The sequence below is a fragment of the Oncorhynchus kisutch genome, linkage group LG27, assembly GCF_002021735.2.
Source record: "Oncorhynchus kisutch isolate 150728-3 linkage group LG27, Okis_V2, whole genome shotgun sequence".
In the NCBI taxonomy this organism is placed as follows: Eukaryota; Metazoa; Chordata; class Actinopteri; order Salmoniformes; family Salmonidae; genus Oncorhynchus; species Oncorhynchus kisutch.
The window spans coordinates 28,574,472-28,599,833 of NC_034200.2; the positions used below are offsets into that span (position 1 = coordinate 28,574,472).

The window sequence follows — 25,362 nt, forward strand, 5'->3', positions numbered from 1 at the left end:
AGATGGGGTTACCTTGGTAAACCTCAAGTAAAGAAGTGCAAATAGCGAGGGGGAATAATGTATCCGAGTTGAGGGAGACCCGTGATCTTTACACCAGCAAAACAAAATAGTTTGCACTACACAACAAGGAAATTGTGGATTTACTCAACCATAAATTAATAGGTTATTAGTAGGTTCAAATCAACTTGTCACAGACAAACGACTTGACATGCTGCCATCTTGGATTTTGCAATCCCCTATACCTCCAGCTTGTTCTCTTTCCAAACCACCTTCCTTTCCCACACACAGGGGTGTAGAGAAAGAGGGAAAGAGACATGGGAATGGCCCTGTCAATAAGCCACATGTCACTGTAGAGGGAATTAGGTGAACGGTCAGCCCGCCAGCTTAGACTCCAATGTTTTTTTAAATACCATCGATACTGTTGAAACTACTTATTTTTGAAGTTTTTAAAATATATTTGTAGCTACTTTTTAAGTGAATATCTGCAGTCAATCTTGTGCAATACGTTAGGAGATAAAGTACATTGTGTTCTTCATTCCACCTGACACATTAGGAAGCTTACGGTAGTCACATGTCACGTGGTGTTTGTTTACAAGCACACAACGACGCGATACCTTGTAAGTCATTCACTGTTGTGCAGCATGTGTCAGGTGATCTATACTGAACAGGAATATAAACACAACATGTGAAATGTTGGTTTCATGAGCTGAAATAAAAGATCCCAGAAATGTTTCATATGCACAATGCTTATTTCTCCCATTTTGTGCACAAATTAGTTTGCATCAATAAAAGGCCACTCTAAAATGTGCCGTTTTGTCACACAGTACAAGATCTCAAGTTTTGAGGGAGCGTGCAATTGGCATGCTGACTTCAAGAATGTCCACCAGAGCTGTTGCCAGAGAATTTAATGTTGTTTCCTCTACCATAAGCCTCATCCAATGTCGTTTTAGAGAATTTGGCAGTACGTCCAACCGCAGACCATGTGTAACCATGCTAGCCCAGGACCTCCACATCCGGCTTCTTCACCAGGTAGCTGGTCTGAGACCAGCTACCTGGACAGCTGATGAAACTGTAATAAAGCCCTTTTGTTGGGGAAAAACTCATTTTCATTGGCTGGGCCTGGCTCCCAAGTGGGTGCACACCTGCATTGTCATGTGAAATCCATAGATTAGGGCCTAATGAATTTTCCTGATTTACCTTGTAACTCAGTAACATAGTTGAAATTGTTGCATCTTATATTTAAGTATAATTACAGTATGCTTTTCACAGCTAAATATTTGCCAGCTAAATATCTTAACTATCAAGTTACCTGTCTAAAATGTTCCAAATGCTTTGCAGTTGTGCATTTGGTTTGCTCATTTAGTTGCTAGTTAGCTAAGTGGTTAGCTTCTTCAAAAATCAAACATGCACTTGGGAACTACAGAGAATCCCCTTCTGGATCAAGAGCCTTGCCTGCTAATATTTGTTTTGTGTTTGCAGCAAAAGAGTGCAATTTTTCGACTTATTTGTGTAGTTTTGATCAAACTACAAAATGTTCACAATGTGCTTGTTAGCATTTAGCATTCTCTTTGGGATTTTACATGTTAGCATTGCTAACCTTCGGATTAGAGTATCAATGGTGTTTTGAAAACAGCGTCCCATGTGTTCACTGCTGGTTTGTAATAGTTACCGTTTTTTCCCGGGGCGTCTGTCAGGAAAAATGTGTCATTACTGAGTATTTGTCGTCATATTGTTGACGAAATGAACACTGACACACACACACACACACACACACACTCCTCCTCACACACACACTTCCACTGCCTCGTCTCCACCCCCAGGGTGTGGTGTCATAAGGAGGCCATGGGAGTTCTCTCTATGCTGGAGGAGCTGAGCTGCTGAATGGCAGCAGAGGGGATCTATGGCCCAGGAGGTGAGTAAGCAGGGACATTCCTCCTGCTCAGTGAGATCTTTGAGATGATGAAAGACATTTTAAATCATAAGACTCAAACTCTCCAAATGTAAGCCAGATGACGGAAGAGATCCTTTCCCAGCCATGCAGTAATATGACAGTTTTTATTTTTTATGGAATAGCGTGCCTCTGCCTCGTTAATTCTCCATCCCTCGTGAGTCTTTTCCTCGAAGGCCCAAGTGGCATTAAATTAATTTGAGTGTGGTGTTGATTGCTACTGACTCATTATCATACTTTTCACTGGGCTTCTACTATGGTTGAAACTACGTAGGGCAAATGTAAGGAGCATGATGATGTGGGCGTGTAATTGAAGTTGACTGGAAACAAGTACTGTAAGTGGTAGTATTAGATGTCTGTGCTCTAGGTCTATATTGAGGTTGAGACTTGTCCAATCGTATCTGTAGATGTAAGCAATAAGTGTATTATGGTTGTTCTACAAATATAGCAATTCTAGTTCAATTAAAATATGTTGTAGTATATCTGTTTGCTATACGGTGTTTTCACTACTGCATAGACCTAGGCTACATGTCTGTCTCCTCTCTGTCGACACTGCTACCTGTGTTGCGGTTTGTCTTTAGAGATCGGTTACAGCTGGCTTCTTCTTCATCTGGTGAGTCGCCCAGCAAGTTTCTTTTAATTCCTTTTCTAGTCTGTTGCTAAAGCATGTTGTGTAGCAACTTAAGTTGCGGGATGCGCTCTCTTTCTCACCTCAGGGATTTCTTACCTTTTTTGAGTTTGCGAAAGTGATGTTCAGTGTCTCAGAATTGTTTTACAGGGGCCCCTTTTTGAAAAGTCGCTATTTTGCAGAAAATGGTTTCCCTTCTGTTCATTGATGTAAGGTCAGTGGTAGTGGTGCTAGCAGCCATGAAGGAGAGGCTTTGTCCTCTGGGAAATATCCCCATGAGTAGAATTTTCCTTATTTTACTGTCCTTGTGGGGACTTTTGGGTATTTCCAGTACCAATGAGGATAGTAATACAGGCACACATATAGCCTCAAGTCTGCACACGCACAGGCCCACACATAAACACACGTCGCGTGTTGAGTTGGACATCTAATCCCTGTGCTGGCTCTCCTTTCAGCCTGGTTTCTCACACCTCCATAATAACCCCTGCTCATCTGATTACAGAGCTCAGGGGATGAGCAGGTTGAGGACACACACACAAAAACACACAGCTACTCTAAAATATATGTGCATACACTCACTCCCTTACACATTCACATTCTGAATCTTTGCCTCGTTCTCTCCTTCCCTCTCTCTCTGCCCAACAAAACACACTTGAGCAGGTGGCTCCCTCCTTGTATTTTCACATCTGCCGGGCTGATCTGGCAGCTGCTGCTGTTTAAACACCCCTGCTTCTGCCCAGGCCTTTGTTCTTTCCCTAAAGAATGAATGGGTTTAGGTTTGGTGCCTGTCTCTCTCTGTGTCGGAAGAAAATCTTTTGTTTGAAAGCAAATGGAAACAGAGGTGGGATGGGATGGTGGGGGGTGCGATGAAAGGGCCATCTTGTGGGGGGGGGAGTTGCTTACAACTGTTTAAACTGCTGAACATGTGCCACTTTAAACTCCAATTCAGTTAGCAGGAGGTTAAAGAACGGGAGTAAGGTTGCACAATGAGCAGGAGGTTAAAGAACGGGAGTAAGGTTGCACAATGAGCAGGAGGTTAAAGAACGGGAGTAGGGTTGCACAATGAGCAGGAGGTTAAAGAACGGGAGTAAGGTTGCACAATGAGCAGGAGGTTAAAGAACGGGAGTAAGGTTGCACAATGAGCAGGAGGTTAAAGAACGGGAGTAAGGTTGCACAATGAGCAGGAGGTGAAAGAACGGGAGTAAGGTTGCACAATGAGCAGGAGGTTAAAGAACGGGAGTAAGGTTGCACAATGAGCAGGAGGTTAAAGAACGGGAGTAAGGTTGCACAATGAGCAGGAGGTTAAAGAACGGGAGTAAGGTTGCACAATGAGCAGGAGGTTAAAGAACGGGAGTAAGGTTGCACAATGAGCAGGAGGTTAAAGAACGGGAGTAGGGTTGCACAATGACCAGGAGGTTAAAGAATGGGAGTAAGGTTGCACAATGAGCAGGAGGTTAAAGAACGGGAGTAAGGTTGCACAATGGATCTCATCTGATATAGCCCCTGCTTAAGTTAATTAACCTCTTAGAGCTACCCCCCTACTTTGTGCAATTTCTGCCTGAAGACATACCCAAATCTAACAGCCTGTAGCTCAGGCACAGAACCAAGGATATGCATGTTCTTGGTACCTTTGGAAAGAAAACACTAGATCTGGTTTAGATACAAAAATAAAAAACATGTTTTTTTCCATTGTTTTATCTTTAAAATGAACAAGATAAAACAAACATTCAGATAGGATGATGGGGACAATATCACTCCAAAATGAGTGTGCTACATGACATTTATCATGAAGTCACCCAGGTGTCCCACACAAGTAGCCCAAATGTACCCAAGTGGCCAAATTGGTGAAGATATACATTTTGAAACAAATAACTATATACAAAATACCAAAATGGTTCTCTAACACCCCCCCCCCCCCCCCCCCCCCAAAAATGGAGAAAGAAAAGAAAAAAATGAACTTTCAATATTTGGAAGACCCTCAGTCCTCTATCAAATCAATTTATATAGCCCCAGCCTAAAACCCCAAACAGCAAGCAATGCAGGTGTAGAAGCACGGTGGCTAGGAAAAACACCATAGAAAGGCCAAAACATAGGAAGAAACCTAGAGAGCAACCAGGCTGAGGGGTGGCCAGTCCTCTTCTGGCTGTACCGGGTAGAGATCACAGTAGTTGTAGAGGGTGCAACAGGACAGCACCTCAAGAGTAAAAATGAACAGTTTAGGGTTCCATAGCCGCAGGCAGAACAGTTGAAACTGGAACAGCAGCAAGGCCAGGTGGACTGGGGACAGCAAGGAGTCATCATGCCAGGTAGTCCTGACGCATGGTCCTAGGGCTCAGGTCCTCCTCCGAGAGAAGGAGAGAATTCGAGAGAGCATACTTAAATTCAGACAGGACATCGGATAAGACAGAAGAAGTACTCCAGATATAACAAACTGACCCTAGCCCCCGACACAAACTACTGCAGCATAAATACTGGAGGCTGAGACAGGAGGGGTCAGGAGACACTGTAGCCCCATCCGATGAGACCCCCGGACAGGGCCAAACAGAAAGGATATAACCCCACCCACTTTGCCAAAGCTCTACACAATATTGTGCTGCTGATGCCAGGTGCCATAGCAGTCTCTTTCTGCTGTAAAGCAGGGGGTCACCAAGCATGTGGCGCAGGTGATATGGGACTTAATTTAGCAAAGAACACAGCGACGCCTCCATGCTGTGCCCTTTTGGCCCTGAGGCACATCCATGCCTGCAGAAATAAATTTGGGCAGATGAACACCACTTGTGGCAGGAGCTGGATGAACCAGCTTCAGTGGGGGATGGAAACCTTGGCACTGGGGGCTGCCATTCGGAGTCAGTGTCACTGTGAAAGAAAATGTTCAGTTAGAATAGTTTCACATATGAGCCCTGTATCAACAGGTATAATATAAATAAATAAATAAATATATATATATATAGGGGCAGCAGGGTAGCCTAGTGGTTAGAGTGTTGGACTAGTAACTGGAAGGTTGCAAGTTCAAACCCCCGAGGCTGACAAGGTACAAATCTGTCGTTCTGCCCCTGAACAGGCAGTTAACCCACTGTAGTCCATCATTGAAAATAAGAATTTGTTCTTAACTGACTTGCCTAGTTAAATAAAGGTAAAAAAAAAATATATATATATATATATGAGTACAGGGAACATAAGGTTGAATATATTATTATGACCTGCTAGATCTACTGTCTCATATTATGACATTTCAGCTAGATCTACTGTCTCTATTATATTATGACAGACCAGCTGTATCTACTGTCTCCATTTCACTTTGGCCATTGCTGTGGGCCTGCCCTCCCCTCAACAGCCTCAAATAGGCTATTTCATGTGGGTTGGGGTGGGGTGGCATCTCACATTTCATGACATTACAGGTTTATATTTTGCTTCTAAAATAAAAAAAATCACATTTTATATTATTAATTTCAAACAAGGGCATTAGCATGATTAATAACTTACCAGTCCAAAATGATGTTCTCTCCCGTTCAAAAAATATTCCTCCACAATCGCTAAATGAATCGTCCTACAACAATCTGTCTCACGTTCCCAATCAATTTATTCTAAAATTGTGTGTACATCTGTATATCTAGACTTAGATTTAGCTTTCCCTGACTTAGTCGTCATACTGATTGAGATATATATATATATAAACAAACAGCTGAATCTGCGCATTTACCAAACAATGCAGTGCATAATATGTGTTTCTCCTTCTCGTATGAAACTTCAAAAGCGAATTACTCTCTTTACGCTGGAGCTTACTACATGGGTTGGTCTTGCAACACATAAACATGACCTATTGCCATTTACCTCAGCTCATTGGCTACCTACCCAGCTAGATTTCAAGACGATCAGTGGTCATTGGGTTAAAATACAGTCAATCAACGAAACAGCGGGCAAATCATTGGTGCACAATGATGTCATGACTTGTCTTCAAATCGGTTTCTTTCAGTCAATACCTCCCGCAAAATGACCCAGCAGGTTTGATTGTGTTACAAACAAACCAGTTGATTGCAGTGAAACCAAACATGACTGGAATAGCCACGTTCTGGGTGGGTTATTTACCTGGAATGTGTCGTCAAATGGAATGAGACGGAATTCACAACACAAGCGGTTCACAAAATGTTTCGTGTTAGGCTATAAAAACAGATTTTATCAAACAAAAGATCATTCATTGTGTAACAATGAGCATTGGAATTGCAAACAGACGAAGATCGTTAAAGGTAAACTATTTATTTTAATGCAGTTTGTGATTATGTTACGCCTGTGCTGGTTGAAAGTTTTTTTAATTTTTATGGGGCTCTATGCTTAGATAATCGCATCGTATTCTTTCGGAGTAAATCCTTTTTTAAATCTGACAACGCAGTTGGATTAGCAAGATTCTAGGCTTTCGATACATGTGAGACATGTATTTTCATGAATGTTTAATATGACTATTTATGTAGCAATCACCGTATGTTGTGGAATTTCAGCCCGCTAGCGGGTTCCGTGCTCAGAGAGGTTGACACTCTGTTCTTATCTCGCTCTCTTCTCCCTCCAGGTCCTGTAACCTGTCTTTGCCTGACTCTACATTCTCATTCTCTGGGAGAATTAGGGAAATATGGAGTGACATGCTGCAGATTAGTTAGCGGATTAGAGGCTTTGAGGTCATCCACCTCTGTGTGAGCGCAGGTTCCCTGGAGCCTCATTCCCCCCAGCAGCAATGGCTGACCCGGGGATGTTGAGCCTGTTCGGGGATGATGCCAACCTGTTCTCGGATGGGCTGGAGGGCCTGGGGGACTGTGGCTTCCCCCAGGGCCAGCCCAACCCCATAGGACAGCAGGAGCACCAGGGCTACGGGTCGCTCTCCTCCAACTCACTCCACCACCCCTCGCAGGCCGGCCGCGGACAGCCCAAGATGGGCCACCCCTACGACCCCTTTGCAGGCTACGAGCAGCAGCAGGGCAACGGTCCCGCCGTCAACGGCATGGTGACCTCTCGCTACCACAACAGCCCCCAACAACCCGGAGGGGGGCACCATGTCTACCCCAGAGCCCAAGGCGATGGGCACGGGCAGTCCTTCCCTGACGGAGGAGCCGTATGGGGCCCCCAACCTGGCCCCGGGCAGGGCAGGCCTCCATTCCAGCAGCAACAGGCATCCCCCCAGGCCCCCTCCCACCAGCAGCATGGCCCCTCTGGGCCCCAGGCCCCCTCCCACCAGCAGCACGGCCCCTCTGGGCCCCAGGCCCCCTCCCACCAGCAGCACGGCCCCTCTGGGCCCCAGGCCCCCTCCCACCAGCAGCACGACCCCTCAGGGCCCCAGGACCACGGCCACCGTATGGGCCCCTACATGGGCCGGTCCGACTATGCCACTATGCAGGGCCACCCTGGCCAGACCCAGACGCCGCCCAGGATCAACCACTTCCCTCCAGGCATGGGCCAGGAGCCCAACCACTACATGGGCCACGTGGGGCTCCAGCAGAACTCCAGCATGACGGGCCACCCGGCACAGCAACAGCAGCCCCCCCAGCAGTTCCTCCACCGGCCCGGCCAGGGCCCTGTTCACACCCAGGACCACATGGCCTCCCACACCTCTCACCAGCAGCACCAGGGCTTGGCCGGGAGGCCACACCAGAACATGGGGTTCAACATGCACGGCCAGGCAGCCTCTCCTGGTGTTGTAACCAGCTCAGGGCCGTACCCCCCCTACCCCCAGTACGGCAACCTTAATCAGGGATTAGCCGGCAGTGCAGGGATGAGTCCCGGCATGAGCCTCGGCAGCACCAGCAACAACAACAGTAGTGCCAGCGGGCCTATGGGGCCAGACCAAGTCCAGTGTTACCCCAACGCAGGGGGGGGCCCACAGTGCTACCCGGATCCTCAGGTACACCAGCAGCCTGTCCACCCCAACCAAATCACCGGCCAGCCCATGCACCCCTCCCAGGCCCAGGCCACCCCCCATAAGCAGCCCCGCCTCCCCACACCACCTCATGGATCTTACGGTTCTCCCACCTCCATGTCCCCCATGAAGGGCATGGGAACCACCGCGGTCACACCTCCGCCTCAACAGGTCCGACCCCCTAGTGCAGGTCTTGCTCCCGAGGTAGGGGGGTACCCCGGAGTGTCACTCCAGGCCCCTAACCCCATGGCCCCCCCTCAGAGAAACACCACTCCCCTGGGCGTGCAGCAACCGCAACATCATCCCCAGCACCTCTCCCACCCACAGCAGCACCCCCACATGCCCCAGAGCCAGCAGCTCTACCAGGGTATGTCCCTCAACCAAAGAGGCCCTCTCGACCAGGTGAGACCTCCAGGTCCTATGGCCCACGGTGAGCATCCAGGACCCCAGGACCAGCAGCTGCTCACTCCCCAGCAACAGGCACCCAAATCTGGGCTGCAGCCACCTCCCATTACCTTCCAGCAGCAGGTGCACCCAACCCAGACCGCTTTGCCCCCATCGCAGGCTCAGACACATCTGGCCGGCCCCCACCACCAGAGCTCCCCGCCCAACCAGCCACTTTGGGCGCAGGCAGGACACCAGTCGCCTCCAACCCCCCAGAAAGTGCCTCACATTCAGGTGAGTTTGCTTTGATGTTTGTGTGTGTGGGTTTTTTTGTGAGTTTGTTTTCATGTGCGTATTTGTGTGTGTGGGTGCGTGACATTTAAAAACTCAGCGTTCCTCTGTTGATTGGGGGTTTTGAGGTGTTTGTGTGTGGGGAAATAGATTTTTACAGCTGTTTGTTTCCTCTCCACTGCATATCCTGGCCCTCCCCAAGATCCAGGCGCCACTGTGCTAATCTCCTAACCCCCTCCCATCCCCACCCCCTCTCTGAGTGGGAATACTCCCTTCCTGCTCTCTAAGAATCTCTCCTCTCCTGTCTGCTCTCTTTCCGCCCGCTCTGCTCTCTCTCCCTCTATTCCTTCTCGCTCTCTGTGTGTGTTTGCCTTGTCTGTCTCTGAGGACTCATGCGTGAGTTAATGGTGTACAGCAGGATGTGCCCTGTTGGGGGAGGGGGAAAGGGGGCGGAGAAGGGAGGATGGGGCAGCCGGTGGGGAGTGGAGGTTAGCAGCTCTCAATAACTCACTCTGTTTGTGTTTGTGTGTCAGTCACGTGTCCTGGGTTCCATTAGCTTGTTTTGTGCTCAAAGCCGCCGCCTCTGCTGACCCATTAACATACAATGGTCGCCCTGTGGCAGCGCACACATCCAGCACTTAGCATCTCTATTAGGCGTCTTCCTCATTCACACCATCGTCGCCACTCTACAGTCCTCTTCCCCTTTACCAGAGTGTCCCCCTCCCCCATCCTCCCGATACTGGGGCTCTGATTGGGGAGTTTTGTGGTTGACATTTAAGATGTCGGAGTTAATTTGTCCAATGCGAATGACCTAGATGTTAGGCACACAGTTAAGTCTCATAGCATCGCTTTGGTCCCTGGCTGCAAGAACGTACCCCCATTATCTGTTAGTCTGGCTGAGGGAAATGTGCCCGGAGGATGTCTGACCATGATGGTGTTTTCTGATGCGTGGTCGTGGTATCCGTCTCGCAGTACTCTCTCTGGTTATAGGGTGGCATGCAGGGCTACGTATTCCTAAATGTCTGAGACCTCCTCCTGCAGCTCTTAGCCGTGTCTGCGCTGTAATATGGTTATGGGTGTGTAGTGCACACTGCACCGGGCTACCTATGTACTCTTAAAAAGCTAGTCAGCAGCTCAAGGTCGCTGAGCTGGTTCCATAACCTTTGGTGCTGCTTGCTATATAGAACGCTCACAAGATAGGGTGTGTGATCTAAATATCACTATTGGCCATCCCACCTCTCTAGGGCCTTTTACATATGGTAGGTTTTTAAAGGACCATAGAGTTTGGTCTGCTTTGCGTTTTCTTTTTGCCATAGGAAAAATATTGCCATACTGCTATTGTCACATCACTAGCATCATTGTCCATCCTGTGGTCTTTCAAGGAATACTGAATATAAATTTAAAAAACATATTTGTAGCGTCCCGATTAGAGGTCGACCGATAAATTTTTCGGCACCAATACCAATTATTGGAGGACCAAAAAAAGCCGATACCAATGAATCTGCTTTTTTCAAATATTTATATTTAATAAAATAAATTATATATATATATTTTATTAAATGTAAAATTTAATTTAGAAAATAAATGTTTATTTTTATATTGTAATAATGCCAATTACTGAATGAACAGTTGTATTTATTTAAAATTAATATAAGACATAAATAAAATCAATTTAGTCTCAAATAATGAATCATGTTCAATTTGGTTTAAATAATGCAAAAACACAGTATTGGAGAAGAAAGTAAAAGCGCAATATGTGCCATGTAAGAAAGCCAACGTTTAAGTTCCTTGCTTAGAACATGAGAACATATGAAAGCTGATGGTTCCTTTTAACATGAGTCTTCAATGTTCCCAGTTATGAAGTTTTAGGTTGTAGTTATTATAGGACTATTTCTCTCTTGTCCATTTGTATTTCATGTACCTTTTGACTATTGGATGTTCTTATAGGCACTTTAGTATTGCCAGCCTAATCTCGGGAGTTGATAGGCTTGAAGTCATAGACAGTGCTGTGCTTCAAGCATTGCAAAAAGCTGCTGGCAAATGGAGGAAAGTGTAGTTTGAATTAATACTTACAAACCTGCTGCTCCCTACCGCCACTCAGTCAGACTGCTCTATCAAATCAGACTCAATTATAATAAACGCACAGAAATATGAGCCTTAGGTCATTAATATGGTCAAATCCGGAAACTATCATAAAAATAAAAAATAAAGTTTATTCTTAAAGTGAAATATGGAACTGGTCTGTATTTTATCGAATGGGTGGCAACCCTAAGTCTAAATATTGCTCTTGCATTGCACAACCTTCAATGTTGTCATAATTATGTATTATTCTGGCAAATTAATTATGGTCTTTGTTAGGAAGAAATGGTCTTCCACAGTTCGTAACGAGCCAGGCGACCCAAACTGCTGCATATACCCTGACTGTGCTTTCACCGAACGCAAGACAAGTGACACAATTTCAGGCACCGCATTGATTATATGCAACGCAGGACAAGCTAGTTAAACTAGTAATATCATCAAGCATGTGTAGGTAACTAGTGATTATGTTAAGATTGATAGTTTTTTTTATAAGATAAGTTTAATGCTAGCTAGCAACTTACCATGGCTCCTTGCTGACTGTACTCGCATAACAGGTGGTCAGCCTGCCATACAGTCTCCTCGTGGATTGCAATGTCCAAAAGGCTGATTACCTACTGTTATGAAAACTTGAAATCAACTCTAATTAATCGGCCATTCCAATTAATCGGTCGACCTCTAGTCTCGATAGCGACGCCAGGGCCTTTGCCCACCCTGATAGTGTTGGGTATGAAAGACCACAGGCACTCAACAGCGGTTGCAGGCCTCTGCTCTGCTCCTTTAAGGAGTGTTTAGCTTCTAGAGCGAGCACTTTGGCTGTCAGATTAACCGACACGTCACTCTTCCCCCTCCGAGAGATGAAACCCAATATCGTCCGTATCGTATTCGTCACTGCTGCTGTCACATTAGTGATGCAGTAAGTGCGCGCACCGGGCCCATTGTCATTCATGGGATTGATTATCGGGGAAGCTGGGCAAGAGGAGACATTTATCCATTTAAAGCAGCAGCCCTCCTCTCTCGCCTCGCTCTCTTTCTATGGTCGCCCTGTCTTCTGCACACCTCTGTTTGGGGATGGGCGCGATCGCTTTCTCTGTGACCTTGGTGATGTTTGGCATGCACCATGCAACCAATTTGTCTGCTCGCCTGTTTACAGGAAATTTGCATTCGACTGCCGCAGTTGATGTGGTTTCTCAAGTTTTGTCTTTGAGTGAACTGCGGGCCTCCGGGATAAAGCAAGTGCTCTACAAACAGAACCTCACATCTTTCATTCTTCTGAATTTTCTTTCTTTCACTCTGTCTTTAGTGGAAACACTTGCGCACACACTTGAACTAGCTCAGACAAGGGTGTTGTTTTCGAAGACTCCTTTTGGAGAGCAGTGTGGCATATTGCAGTACATTTGCTGATGTCCATAAATGCTGCCCCCTCCCCCTCCCAGCTGGAAGCCCCAAACAGCTGCCAACTGGTTCCCTATCAGCCCAGCTCAGCTGGGGCTGTGGTGGGGAGAGGGCCAGTGCAGTCTCTATAGGAATAGAGGTTGGAAATTGTCTAAGTCCCTCTTTTAGGATTTGAGGCAAGAGGAGTCCTAGCCCCTCAATCTCTTTAGGTATATAATTCTCAATTGAACCAGCAGTCTGAATAAATGACATGTGTTGTCTCTATAGGTTTAAGTTAGACATTTGCTCTTTCTCTATTGAGCTATAGATTATCGTTGTCACCGTGCTGAACTTAAGAATAGTATAAAGCTAGTAATGGTCATTTGGAGATAAAGGTAAGGACTCGGGTAGGCAGTGGAAATTTGACTTGTGGCAAATATATTTTGTTCAAATCTTAACAAAAACTGTTTAAACCTAGAGTTGTTTGTTGTCTGATGAACCGCCTCAGAGCGGTTGGTTGGTTTTTGTTTCTCCTGCTGCCGAAAATATTTACTAGTTTATTATTCCTTCCCCTTCTCCTGGCAGTATTCTACGTCATCTGAGATGACAGCTTCTGACAGGACACCCGCTTCGGGGGCTAACCTCCAGCCAGCCAACCGTGACAAGAAGCCCACCGAGCAGAAACCAAAAAAGAAGAAAGCGAAGGTGATGGTGGAGGGGGAAAAGAAGCCCAAAAAGAAGAAAGGAGGATGTATAGAGGAATATGGCGAGGAGGGGAAACGAAAGGTCGGGGACGGTCCCTGGGCGGAGGTTAACTGTCTGACAGGTGCCCTGGAGGAATCACTTGTGAAGACGAAGAAGAAACCGAAGGAGCCTAAAGAGCCCAAGACTCCCAAAGAGCCCAAGGAGAAGGCCAAGAGCACTACCCCCAAGGTCAAGATGCCCAAGAAGCCCAGGTAGGTTACATTTGCTTTACATAAGCTAAATGTACTAAATGTCACTTTAGTTTAGGCCTAACTATTTATATCAGCACTACATTAGCTAGGCTACATCTAGGCCATTTATACCAACACAACATTAGCTAGGCTACATCTAGGCTATTTATACCAGCACTACACAAGCTAGGCTAGATCTAGGCCATTTATACCAACACAACATTAGCTAGGCTAGATCTAGGCAGGGCCCATACCTCGAAGTCAGCTTCTCTGTTACTACTTTTATTGAATGCTTTGGTGTTCCTCAGGGATCAGTATTCACTCCGGTGTGAATGTGTTTTGGCTAGGGTCTTAAAGCTGATTTGTGTTCAGGTCAGTATTTATGCTTTTAGGACTTTGTTGGATAAACGTTACTCTCAAGTCGACTTGGAATTGATAGCGCATACTGATCCCCACCATCAGCAACTTAATTTCCAAGATCAGAGATTTGATCTACGTTTCATTGGCCTGTTTCCCAGGCCATATGAGAGGGTCACCTCAAGCTATCAACATCACCTTATCAATGTTGCCAATTTAGCGACTGTCGCTATATTGACATAGTTTTCAAACCTTTCCAGCGATGTTTATTGGTAAGTGTCTAGCAACAAATACACAGCTACATTTCAGTCTGCCTTTGGAGTTTTTTGACACTGGGTTTTTATGGTTTTTATAGCATTTAGCCACTTCTCACTCAATTCTGGTGCAAACGAGAGAAGGATAAGCTGCCTGTGCAACAGTCACTGAATACACAAGCAGAAAAGTAAACATGGGGGGTGGGTTGGGAAATGGGGCGAAAAACATTATTTTGGGGACCGCAGCCATGGCACAACAAGGCAAATTGGTGCTGTGACGTTGCGGCAATAGCAAACGTCATCTAGCGACAGCTGAGCTGTGCGGCACTCTTTATACCACCCCTCACTCATGTGGCCAGTCAGTGAGAAATGCAGGTTAAGACCGAGAGTTCGCTAACACCTAGTTGGATGAGGAGTGAGGTCCATGGTTTTAGTACATGCTAAAGGTGTGTGTATTGTTTTTTTAAAATGCTGTGGTTTTGTGATCTGCGGGAAATGTCTGTGGTCATACATTTGGCAGGAGGTTAAGTGCAGCTCAGTTTCCACCTCATTTTATGGACAGTGGGGAAATATCCTGTCTGCCTATGGTAACCTTTTTCAATAGCAAGGCAATGCTCACTGAAACGGCACATGATCAAGGATTTTGGGTCAGTCAGTGGTCAGGTATTCTGCTACTGTGTACTCTGTGTTTAGGGCCAAATAGCATTCCAAACTTGCTCTGTTTTCTTGTTGATTTCTTTCCAGTGTGTGAAATAGGTGTCCTTTTTGCGTTTTCATAATTTGGTTGGGTCCAATTGTTGCTGTCCTGGGGGTCTGTCTGTGAACAGAGCCACAGAACCAGCGGTTTGAGGGGACTTTTCTCTTGGTTAATCTCTGTAGCTGAGGGCTTTGTGGTGAAATGTGTGGGCATCACTTCCTTTTTAGGTGGTTGTAGAATGTAACGGCTCTTTTCTGGATTTTGATAACTAGTATAGTCCCAATTCTGCTCTGAATGCATTGTTTGGGGTTTTGTGTTGTACGTTTAAGTATATTTTTGCAGAATTCTGCATGTAGATTCTCAATTGAGTGTTTGTCACATTTTGTGAATTCTTGGTTGGGGAGTGGACCTCAGACCTCACAACAATAGAGGGCAATGGGTTCTATAACTGATTTGAAGTATATATATTTTTTGCCAGATCCTAATTGGGATGTCGAGTTTTATGTTCCTTTTGATGGCATGAAGGCCCTTGCCTTATCTCAGATCGTTCACAGCCTTGTGTAAGTTAACTGTGGTGTTGTTTAGGCCGAGGTAGATATAATTATATGTGTGCTCTAGGGCAACGGTGTCTAGATTAGAATTTGTACTTTTTGTTCTGGCAACTGGGCCTTTTGGAGCTGCATTATTTGTTGTACTGAGATTCTGTAATTGGCTGGAAATATAGGTGCTGCTGTAGGCACCAGATCATCTGTAAACAGACATTTGATTTCTCAGTCCAGTATGGGGAGGCCGGTTGCTGCTGACTGTTCCAGTGCCCATGCCAATTTATTGATATACCGTATGTTCAGAAAGTATTCATACCCCTTGACTTATTCCACATGTTACAACCTGATTTCAAAATTGATTAATTAACCTCTCTGGGATATGTTTTCACAGGCCAAAAGCCTGTGAAAATGCAGAGCGCCAAATTCAAATAAATTACTATAAAAATCAAACTTTCATAAAATCACACATGTAAGATACCAAATTAAAGCTACACGTGTTGTGAATCCAGCCAACATGTCAGATTTCAAATAGGCTTTTCGGCGAAAGCAAACAATGCTATTATCTGAGGTTAGCACCTCCGTAAACAAAGAGAGAGAACATATTTCAACCCTGCAGGCACGACACAACACAAAAATATAAATCATGCCTTACCTTTGACGAGCTTCTTCTGCTGGCACTCCAATATGTCCCATAAACATCACAAATGGTCCTTTTGTTAGATTAATTCCGTCGATATATATCCAAAAATGTCAATTTATTTGGCTTGTTTGATCTAGAAAGAACACCAGAAACAACACACTTCCACAACGTGACTACAAAATATCTCAAAAGTTACCTGTTAACTTTGCCAAAACATTCCAAACTACTTTTGTAATACAACTTTAGGTATTTTTTAAAGTAAATAATTGATTAAATTGAGGACGGGAGGATCTGTGTTCAATAAAGGAAGAAAACAAACTGACGCTACCTTTCTGGTCACACGCCTCTATCTAACAGTACACTTGAAGTGACCCTCGTTTTGAACAGGGCTACTTCATTACACAAAGGAAAAACCTCAACCGATTTCTAAAGACTGACATCCAGTGGAAGCGGTAGGAACTGCAAGAAGGTCCCTTAGAAATCTGGATTCCCAATGAAATTCATTGAAAAGAGTCACCTCCAAAAAAAAATGTTGAATGGTTTGTCCTCAGGGTTTTGCCTGCTACATAGGTTCTGTTAAACTCAGACATGATTCAAACAGTTTTAGAAATGTCAGAGTATTCTATCCAAATCTACTAATAATATGCATATCTTATCTTCTGGGCCTGAGTAGCAGGTAGTTGAATTTGGGCATGCATTTCATCCGGATGTGAAAATACTGCCCCCTGTCACCAAGAAGTTAAATTTAAAAAAATTCAAAGATCTACACATACTACCCCATAATGACAAAGTGAAAACATGTTTTTTGACATTTTTGCAAATCTATTGAAAATTACACCAGGGATGCAAATGATTCACCTTTTTGGCAAAAATGTCCGTTTTGAATCCGATATAGGTGGCCTATGGGATTTATGTGACTCCAATGAGAAGTTTGGGAGTGGGGGTGGGTGGCTTTTGCTCACTACTGGCTGTATGCAAACGAGTGATTCGTGTTTGGAGCAATGCTGGCTATATCCAAGGCTCAGCCAATCATTCGCACAACAGAATGCAGCACGCCACTGAAGAGAGAAGAGACAACCAAGTTTCTAGTTACAGCATCAGCGCGTGCTCTGGAAAGACAGCAGTAGGGTGCAAAGGCAGTTTGTTAGTTACAGCAGTGCGTCCCTGAACCATAACGAAGAGGTAGGTGATAGTCGACCGATTAATCGGAATGGCCAATTTAATTAAGGCCGATTTCAAATTTTCATAATAATCGGTAATGGTCATTTTTGGACACCGATCATGGCTGATTACATTGCACTCCACGAGGAGACTGCGGGGCAGGCTGACTACCTGCTATGCAAGTGCAGCAAGGAGCCAAGTTAAGGTGTTAGCTAGCATTAAACGTATCTTATAAAAACAATCAATCTTAACATAATCACTAGCTAACTACACATAGTTGATGATATTACTAGTTTAACTCTTTTGGGATAGGGGGCAGCATTTTCACTTTTGGATGAATAGCGTGCCCAGAGTGAACTGCCTCCTACTCAGTCCCAGATGCTAATATATGCATATTATTATTAGTATTGGATAGAAAACACACTGAAGTGTTTGAATGATGTCTGTGAGTATAACAGAACTCATATGGCATGAGAAATCCAACCAGGAAGTGGGAAATCTGAGGTTTGTAGTTTTTCAAAGCTAGGCCTACTGAATATACAGTGGGATATGGATGAAGTTGCACTTCCTACGGCTTCCACTTGATGTCAACCGTCTTTAGCAACTTGAATGAGGATTCTACTATAAAGGAGGGGCTCATAAAACCTGTGAGTCAGTGGTCTGGCAGAGTGTCTCAGGCTCGTGACGCGCACTCCCGACAGAGTTACCTCTCGATCCAGTGCTTTTCTTCATACATAGGAATTCTCCGGTTGGAAGCTTATTGATGTTTTATGTTAACATCCTAAAGATTGATTCCATACATCATTTGACTTGTTTCTGCGGTTGCATTAAGGAGAAGTCTATCTTTAATTCTGTGAATAACAGTTGCATCTTTTATCAATGTTTTTATTATGAGTATTTCTGCAAAATCACTGGATGTTTTGGTATCAAAACATTACTACACGTAACACGCCAATGTAAACTGAGATTTTTGGATATAAATATGCACATTATCGAACAAAACATGCATGCATTGTGTAACATGATGTCCTATGAGTGTCATCTGATGAAGATCATCAAAGGTTAGTGTTGAATTTTATCTATATTTCTGCTTTCTGTGACTCCTATCTTTGGCTGGGAAAATGGCGGTGTGTTTTTTCGACTTGACTATGACCTAACATAATCATATGTTGTGCTTTCGCTGTAAAGCATTTTTGAAATCGGACACGATGGGTAGATTAACAAGATGTTTATCTTTCATTTGCTGTATTGGACTTGTTAACTAGCTTGTCCTGCGTTAAATTAACAGGCACCGCATCGATTATATGTATCATTGAATCATAAACTACTTTGCCAAACGGTTATTTAACAAGGGAATTTGCGAAAAATGCACTGTAGATGCACCAATCTGTACCTAACCATAAACATCAACGCCTTTCTTAGAATGAATACACAAGTATATATTTTTAAACCTGCATATTTAGTTACTATTGCCTGCAAACATGAATTACTTTTAACTAGGGAAATTGTGTCACTTCTCTTGCGTTCTGTGCAACAGAGTCAGGCTATATGCAACAGTTTGGGCCGCCGTTGTAAACTGTGTGAAGACCAACTTCGCCAAACGGGGGATGAACAAAAGCGCATTTGCAAATTGCACGAATGTGTCTAACCATAAACATCAATGCCAGAAATATATTATTTTAAATCTGCATATTTAGTTAAAATAAATCCAGGTTAGCAGGCAATATTAAACTAGGGAAATTGTCACTTCTCTTGCGTTCATTGCATGCAGAGTCAGGATATATGAAACAGTTTGGGTCGTCTGGCTCGTTGCGAACTAATTTGCCAGAATTGTATGTAATTATGACAACATTTAAGGTTGTGCAATGTAACAGGAATATTTAGACTTATGGATGTCACCCGTTAGATAAAATACGTAACGGTTCCGTATTTCACTGAAAGAATAAACATTTTGTTTTCAAAATTATAGTTTCCGGGTTTGACCGTATTAATGACCTACGGCTTGTATTTCTGTGTGTTATGTTATAATTAAGTCTATGATTTGATAGAGCAGTCTGACGGAGCGGTGGTAGGCAGCAGCAGGCTCGTAAGCATTCATTCAAACAGCACTTTAGTGCGTTTTGCCAGCAGCTCTTCGCAATGCTTCAAGCATTGAGCTGTTTCAAACGCTAATAGTGTTTCAAACGTCATTCGCTCTGAGACTTCGTGGTTGTTCCCCTTACTCTGCATCGGTAACGCTGCTTCGAGGGTGGCTGCTTCGATGGTGGCTGTCGGAGGGGCCGGAAGCCATACTGTTACACTGGCAATACTAAAGTGTCTATAAGAACATCCAATAGTCAAAGGTATATGAAGTACAAATGGTATAGAGAGAAATAGTCCTATAATTCCTATAATAACTATAACTTAAAACTTCTTAAGTGGGAGTATTGAAGACTCATGTTAAAAGGAACCACCAGCTTTCATATGTTCTGAGCAAGGAACTTAACCTCTTGGAACTTCCCATCTCGGATCCGGGAGAATTATCATCAACTGCACTAATTAGCATAGCGCAACGGTCAAAAAACATTACTAGAAAATATTCATATTCATGAAATCACAAGTGAAATATAGTGAAACACAGCTTAGCCTTTTGTTAATCACCCTGTCATCTCAGATTTTGAAATGATGCTTTACAGCCAAAGCAAGACAAGCATTTGTAAGTTTATTGATAGCCTAGCATAGCATTATGTCCAGCTAGCAGCAGGAAGCTTGGTCACGAATCAGAAAAGCAATCAAATTAACCGTTTACCTTTGAGCTTTGGATGTTTTCACTGACGAGACTTCCAGTTAGACAGCAAATGTTCCTATTGTTCCATAAAAATTATTTTTATACCCAAAATACTTCCGTTTGTTGGTCACATTATGTTGAGAAATCCTCCGGAAATAGCGGTCATGACAACCATTTTTTCCCCTCCAAATTATGTCCATAATATCGACAGAAACATGGCAAACGGTTTTTATATTCAATCCTCAAGGTGTTTTTCAAATATCTTTTCGATAATATATCAACCGCGACAATTGGCTTTTCAGTAGGAGTGAGAGAATTACTACCTCTGTCTTTTACGCAAGAATCACTCAGAGCCCTCAGCTGGCCACTGACGCAATGTAGTCGTTTACGCTCATTCTTCAAAATAAAAGCCTGAAACGACGTCTAAAGGCTGTAGACACCTTAGGGAAGCCACAGAAAAAAGAATCTGGTTGATATCCCTTTCAATGGGCAATAGGAATGCATAGAAAAACAGGGGTTTCAAAATAAGAGGCACTTCCTGATTGGATTTTCCTCAGGGTTTCGCCTGCAATATCAGTTCTGTTATACTCACGGACAATATTTTGACAGTTTTGGAAACTTTAGTGTTTTCTTTCCTAATCTGCATATTCTAGTGTCTGGGCCTGAGAAATATGCAGTTTAATGTGGGTATGTTTTTCAACCAAACATCAAAATCCTGCCCCATACACTCAACAGGTTAAAGATCATTTGTTGGGTAGAGAGATGTTATCATTAACTATATATTATTGCACACAGTGAGGTCATGCAACTTCTTAAGCACATTTTTACTCCTGAACTTATTTAGGCTTGCCATGACAAAGAAGTTGAATACTTATTGACTCAAGACATTTCAACTTTACATTTTTTATTAATTTGTAAAAGTGTCAAAATTTTCCACTTTACATTATGGGGTATTGTGTGTAGGCCAGTGACAACATCTCCGTTGAATCCATTTTAAATTCAGACTGTAACACAATGTGGAAAGTGAAGGGTTGTGAATACATGTTGCAGAGGGTGGTGCTCAAGCTGCCCTGAGAACGCTAGATAAGCAATAATCTGTATCGGCGTTGAAAAATCATAATCGGTCGACCTCGATTACATACATTGTCATGTTTTTCTATCACTTTGTAAAGCAGATCAAATTGAGTCAAAATATTTTTTGAGATCAACAAAGCATGAGACAAATGTTTTTGTTTGTCAGTAATGGTATGTAGGTTGTATATATGTTGTCTGTCATACGGTATTTTGATAAGGAGCCAATTTATTCACTGAGGAAATATTTGCAGTCTGCTGTTAGTACTGCAGATACTTTTTCCAAGGTTGCTTTTGATGCAGATTTCACAAATTATTGGTCAAATTCATCTCCACTTTTGTGGTTTGGGGTGACCAGACAATGGTTCCAAATTTTGGGGTTAGATACTAGAGCTGGGGATGTTAGCCCATTTGAATTTGTGGTCTGTATACACAATGAATGTACAAAACATTAGGAACACCTGCTCGTTCCATAAGACTGACCAGGTGAAACCTATGATAACTTATTGATGGCACCTGTTAAATCCACTTCCATCAGATGAAGGGGAGAAGACTGGTTAAGGGGAGGTAGGTAGCCTAGTGGTTAGAGCATTGAACCAGTAACCGAAAGGTTGTTAGATTGAATCCCCGAGCTGACAAGGTAAAAACCTGTCATTCTGCCCCTGAAAGACGGCAGTCCCAGCATCCCAGCCAAATCTGTCATTCTGCCCCTGAAAGACAGCAGTCCCAGCATCCCAGCCAAATCTGTCATTCTGCCCCTGAAAGACAGCAGTCCCAGCATCCCAGCCAAATTGTTTGCCGCATGCATATAACAAATATTACACATCAAGACTCCAGGAGGGATTTCTCTGTGTTACCAAGCCAAGTTGATTTTGGAAGAAGTTAACCACTTAGCTAGATATCTAACTAGCTACTAAATTGGCTAACCAAATGCACAACTGCAGAGCATTTAGCACATTTTAGAATGTTAACCTAATCGTTTTAAGAAATCTAGCTGGTAACATTTAGTGGTGAATTCCATACTGTAACTAGGTCACCTGGGGCGTGCTGCACTACAGTGAGTGACACAAGGCTCCGGTATCTCATAGTTGTGCTTGTAAACAAATACCACAAAATTATCATTAATTTTCAGAATGAAAAATAGTGATTAGTGAAATCTTTATCTCCTAGCATGTTGCTCAAGTTGTCTGCAGTTATTTAAAGTAACTACAAATATTAAAATGTGTAAAAAAAAAAAAATAGTTTCAACCGTTTTAAAGATATATATATTTTTTAATCAATTTGTCGTATACGGTATACGTCCCAAGCCTAATATGTAGCACACAGGACACAATGTACCTTCCCTGTTTCACTCCTGGTAGTTTGGTGGTTTTGATTCCCAGCTCTCTAACCTAAAGTGCAACCAGTGGGTCTGTCTCCCAGGCCAAAGGCAGATTACTTCAGACCTTGTATATTCCAGCATGAAATGGTAAAAGCTTAATTTTCCAAAGTGTCCAGTGTTATTTGTGTAGTTTAGTTTTGGACCATTAGGTTTGAGCAGAGCATGTTGAGCATCTGGTCAATGCCTCTTACTCTCTCTGCCGACCTGGGTGGAAATGCAAAGCAGGGGGACAGAGCGTGTGAACGAGCCAGTGAGAGATGAGTCCTTTTCATTGTGTAGGAAGTAACATGAGCTTCCTGAGGAATGTGTCAGCAGAGCCTCCCCACCCCCACTTCTTTCTCTGCTCTCACTCCATCCCACTGCCCTTATCCCTCTCCTCTCCTACCCTCCTCCGCAGTGCTGTCACTCCTCCTGCCACTTTCATCCAGAGGAAGAGGGAGGAGCCAGTGACAGCGCAGGGGTCAGCAGATGGGGGAGGTGTGTGAGTTGGGGGAGGGGGGAAAGTATGCATGTGAGGGAGATGGAAGTGTGTGTTTCTGTTTGTTTGTGTGTGGAGGGAGTGGGTAATCTTGTGGAGTAAAATGGCTGCTAATGGTAATCAAGGCAAGGCTTCCTCATTTAGCCTCCAGGCCTGACGAGCACTGGAATGAGGCACAGCAAAAAGGCTGTGTCACTGACAGCTAAATGAGCTCCAATCAACTGGGGCTAAGTCCCTTCTTTGCAACCTTCCTCCATTCTGTGATGGCTAGGCCAGTCATTTTAATTTAGCATGATGGCAGCACATTTATTCAACCTCCACCCTATACTGTAAGGGTGGACTAAATAAACCCTTCTCTGTCTAATTGCTCCAGGCAGAAGTTTTCAACTCTGAAATTGGGTTATCAGATTTCCCCCAACCCAGGTCTCAACCATGAGGTGGGGAAAATTGAACTAATCCTAGACATGCCTACCCACACCTACCCAGTCAAACGTGGTCTTGACCCTGTCCTCTCTCCTCAGAGGGAAAATAACCTCAGTGTTCGCCTCCTGCTCTATTAGTCCTGATATATTAGTATCTTAGCACCTAGGTGTTTACTCTTAGTCCTGGATGTATTAGTATCTTAGCACCTAGGTGTTTACTCTATTAGTCCTGGATGTATTAGTATCTTAGCACCTAGGTGTTTACTCTTAGTCCTGATGTATTAGTATCTTAGCACCTAGGTGTTTACTGTATTAGTCCTGGATGTATTAGTATCTTAGCACCTAGGTGTTTACTGTATTAGTCCTGATGTATTAGTATCTTAGCACCTAGGTGTTTACTCTATTAGTCCTGATGTATTAGTATCTTAGCACCTAGGTGTTTACTCTATTAGTCCTGATGTATTACTACACTGAGCTAATATATAAAGTGTCCTTTGCACTGTGTCAAGTGGCAGTTTGGCTTAAACCGATGAGGAGAGAGTGGACTTATTTGTCCCCTGCTTGCCTAGCCAGCTTCACTGACATAGGTGGAGTGCGAGGCTTCAGGCAAGAGGGGGATGGTCCGTGAGCCAATGGCAGGTAGCAGGCTGGCTTTTGACCTTGTTTGTGTGCTTGGTCATCCTGGGAGAAAGCTGAGCTATTAATAGCTGCCCGTTGTCTCCTGTGTCATCACTCCTCTTGCTGCCACACCCACAGATGGGTGTGACGTGGTGTGTCCTAGATTTGTTTGCACTGCACACAGCTGTCAGGAAGGAAGCACACCTGCAGCCACCTCACCTGTGTGTGTTTCTCTCCCTGAATGCAAACAAACTAAACCATGTGTTAACCCTTAAAGGCTCAGACACACAAAGTGTTTGCTGGCTAAGAGTACCCCTGAACAGAATTTGCTGACCGTGTGCGCACCTATTTTGAAAAAAAATGTCGTCAGACGTCTACAGCGGGTCGTCCCTAAAACAACGCGCAGAGGAACGCTATGCATTTAGAGGCGTGGTACTACAATGTCTCCTGCTCATACTGAAAGGACAGAAGTACCTTCAGCCCCCAATCAGCACACACCTCTCACCATTCCATCTGTTTATCTTGTTGCTTACTCTCTCTCTGCATTGAGGCACCTCCCCTCCCAAGCCAGTGACATGACTGAGATAACCGTACCTTGTTAATGTCTCCAGAGTTATTGCAGGCACTATGCTGAAGCTCTGTGTATATACTCCTGTGTACATGCATTGCCCTTTTGCAAGTATGCAAAAGCGTGTGTGGGGGGGGGCAGGAGGAGGAGGAAGTGTCAGGGGGTCTAGCTGTGTATGACTCTTCTCACCAGCGAACGGCAGATCTCCTGTAACTCCCCCTCGGACCTTCTTCCTTCCCTCTCCTCCTGCTGGAGGACCACATGCCTAAATGCCACCCAGTGCACCTCAGACACTGAATTCCAGTGGTCCACTTGGACGAATCTCACTTGTTAATGTAGTTAAGCACCATAATGGCCGACTGGTATTTTAGCCCTACATACTTGAGCCACCATCTTCTAAAACCTAGTATTTCACATCCGGCCATGATTGGAAGTCACATAGGGCGGCGCGCTATTGGCCCAGCGTCGTCCGGGTTTGGCCGGGGTTGGCGTCATTGTAAATAAGAACTTGTTCTTGCCTAGTTAAATAAAGATTACGTTTTAAAAAACAATTCTATAACAGCGTTGGTTAGAGGCATTAGCCCTCTGTGTTGCTGCCTCCGCTACCTTCCTCCTCCCCTGGTTGCATACACACAGCCTTGAACCCTGCCCACAAGCCATTGTTACTGAAGAGCAGTATTAAGGAGTACGCAGGATAGTAGGGAAGAGAAGGAGTGGTTAGGAGAGAAAGGGAGACTTGATAGTAGGGTAGAGAAGGAGTGGTTAGGAGAGAAAGGGAGACTTGATAGCTGGGTAGAGAAGGAGTGGTTAGGAGAGAAAGGGAGACTTGATAGCGGGGTAGAGAAGGAGTGGTTAGGAGAGAAAGAGA

At 44.2% G+C, this 25,362-nt stretch overlaps 1 protein-coding gene across 1 annotated transcript in view; it reads left to right on the forward strand.

Moving 5' to 3' along the window:
- Positions 1-25,362, forward strand: part of LOC109871811 (chromodomain-helicase-DNA-binding protein 7) — a 94,098-nt gene that overhangs the window by 17,059 nt on the left and 51,677 nt on the right. The window contains exons 2-3 of the mRNA XM_031806403.1: positions 7,138-9,153; positions 13,186-13,556. Of these exons, the coding sequence (XP_031662263.1) occupies positions 7,300-9,153; positions 13,186-13,556 (2,225 nt within the window). The 5' untranslated portion in view covers positions 7,138-7,299. The remainder of the gene's footprint in view (positions 1-7,137; positions 9,154-13,185; positions 13,557-25,362) is intronic.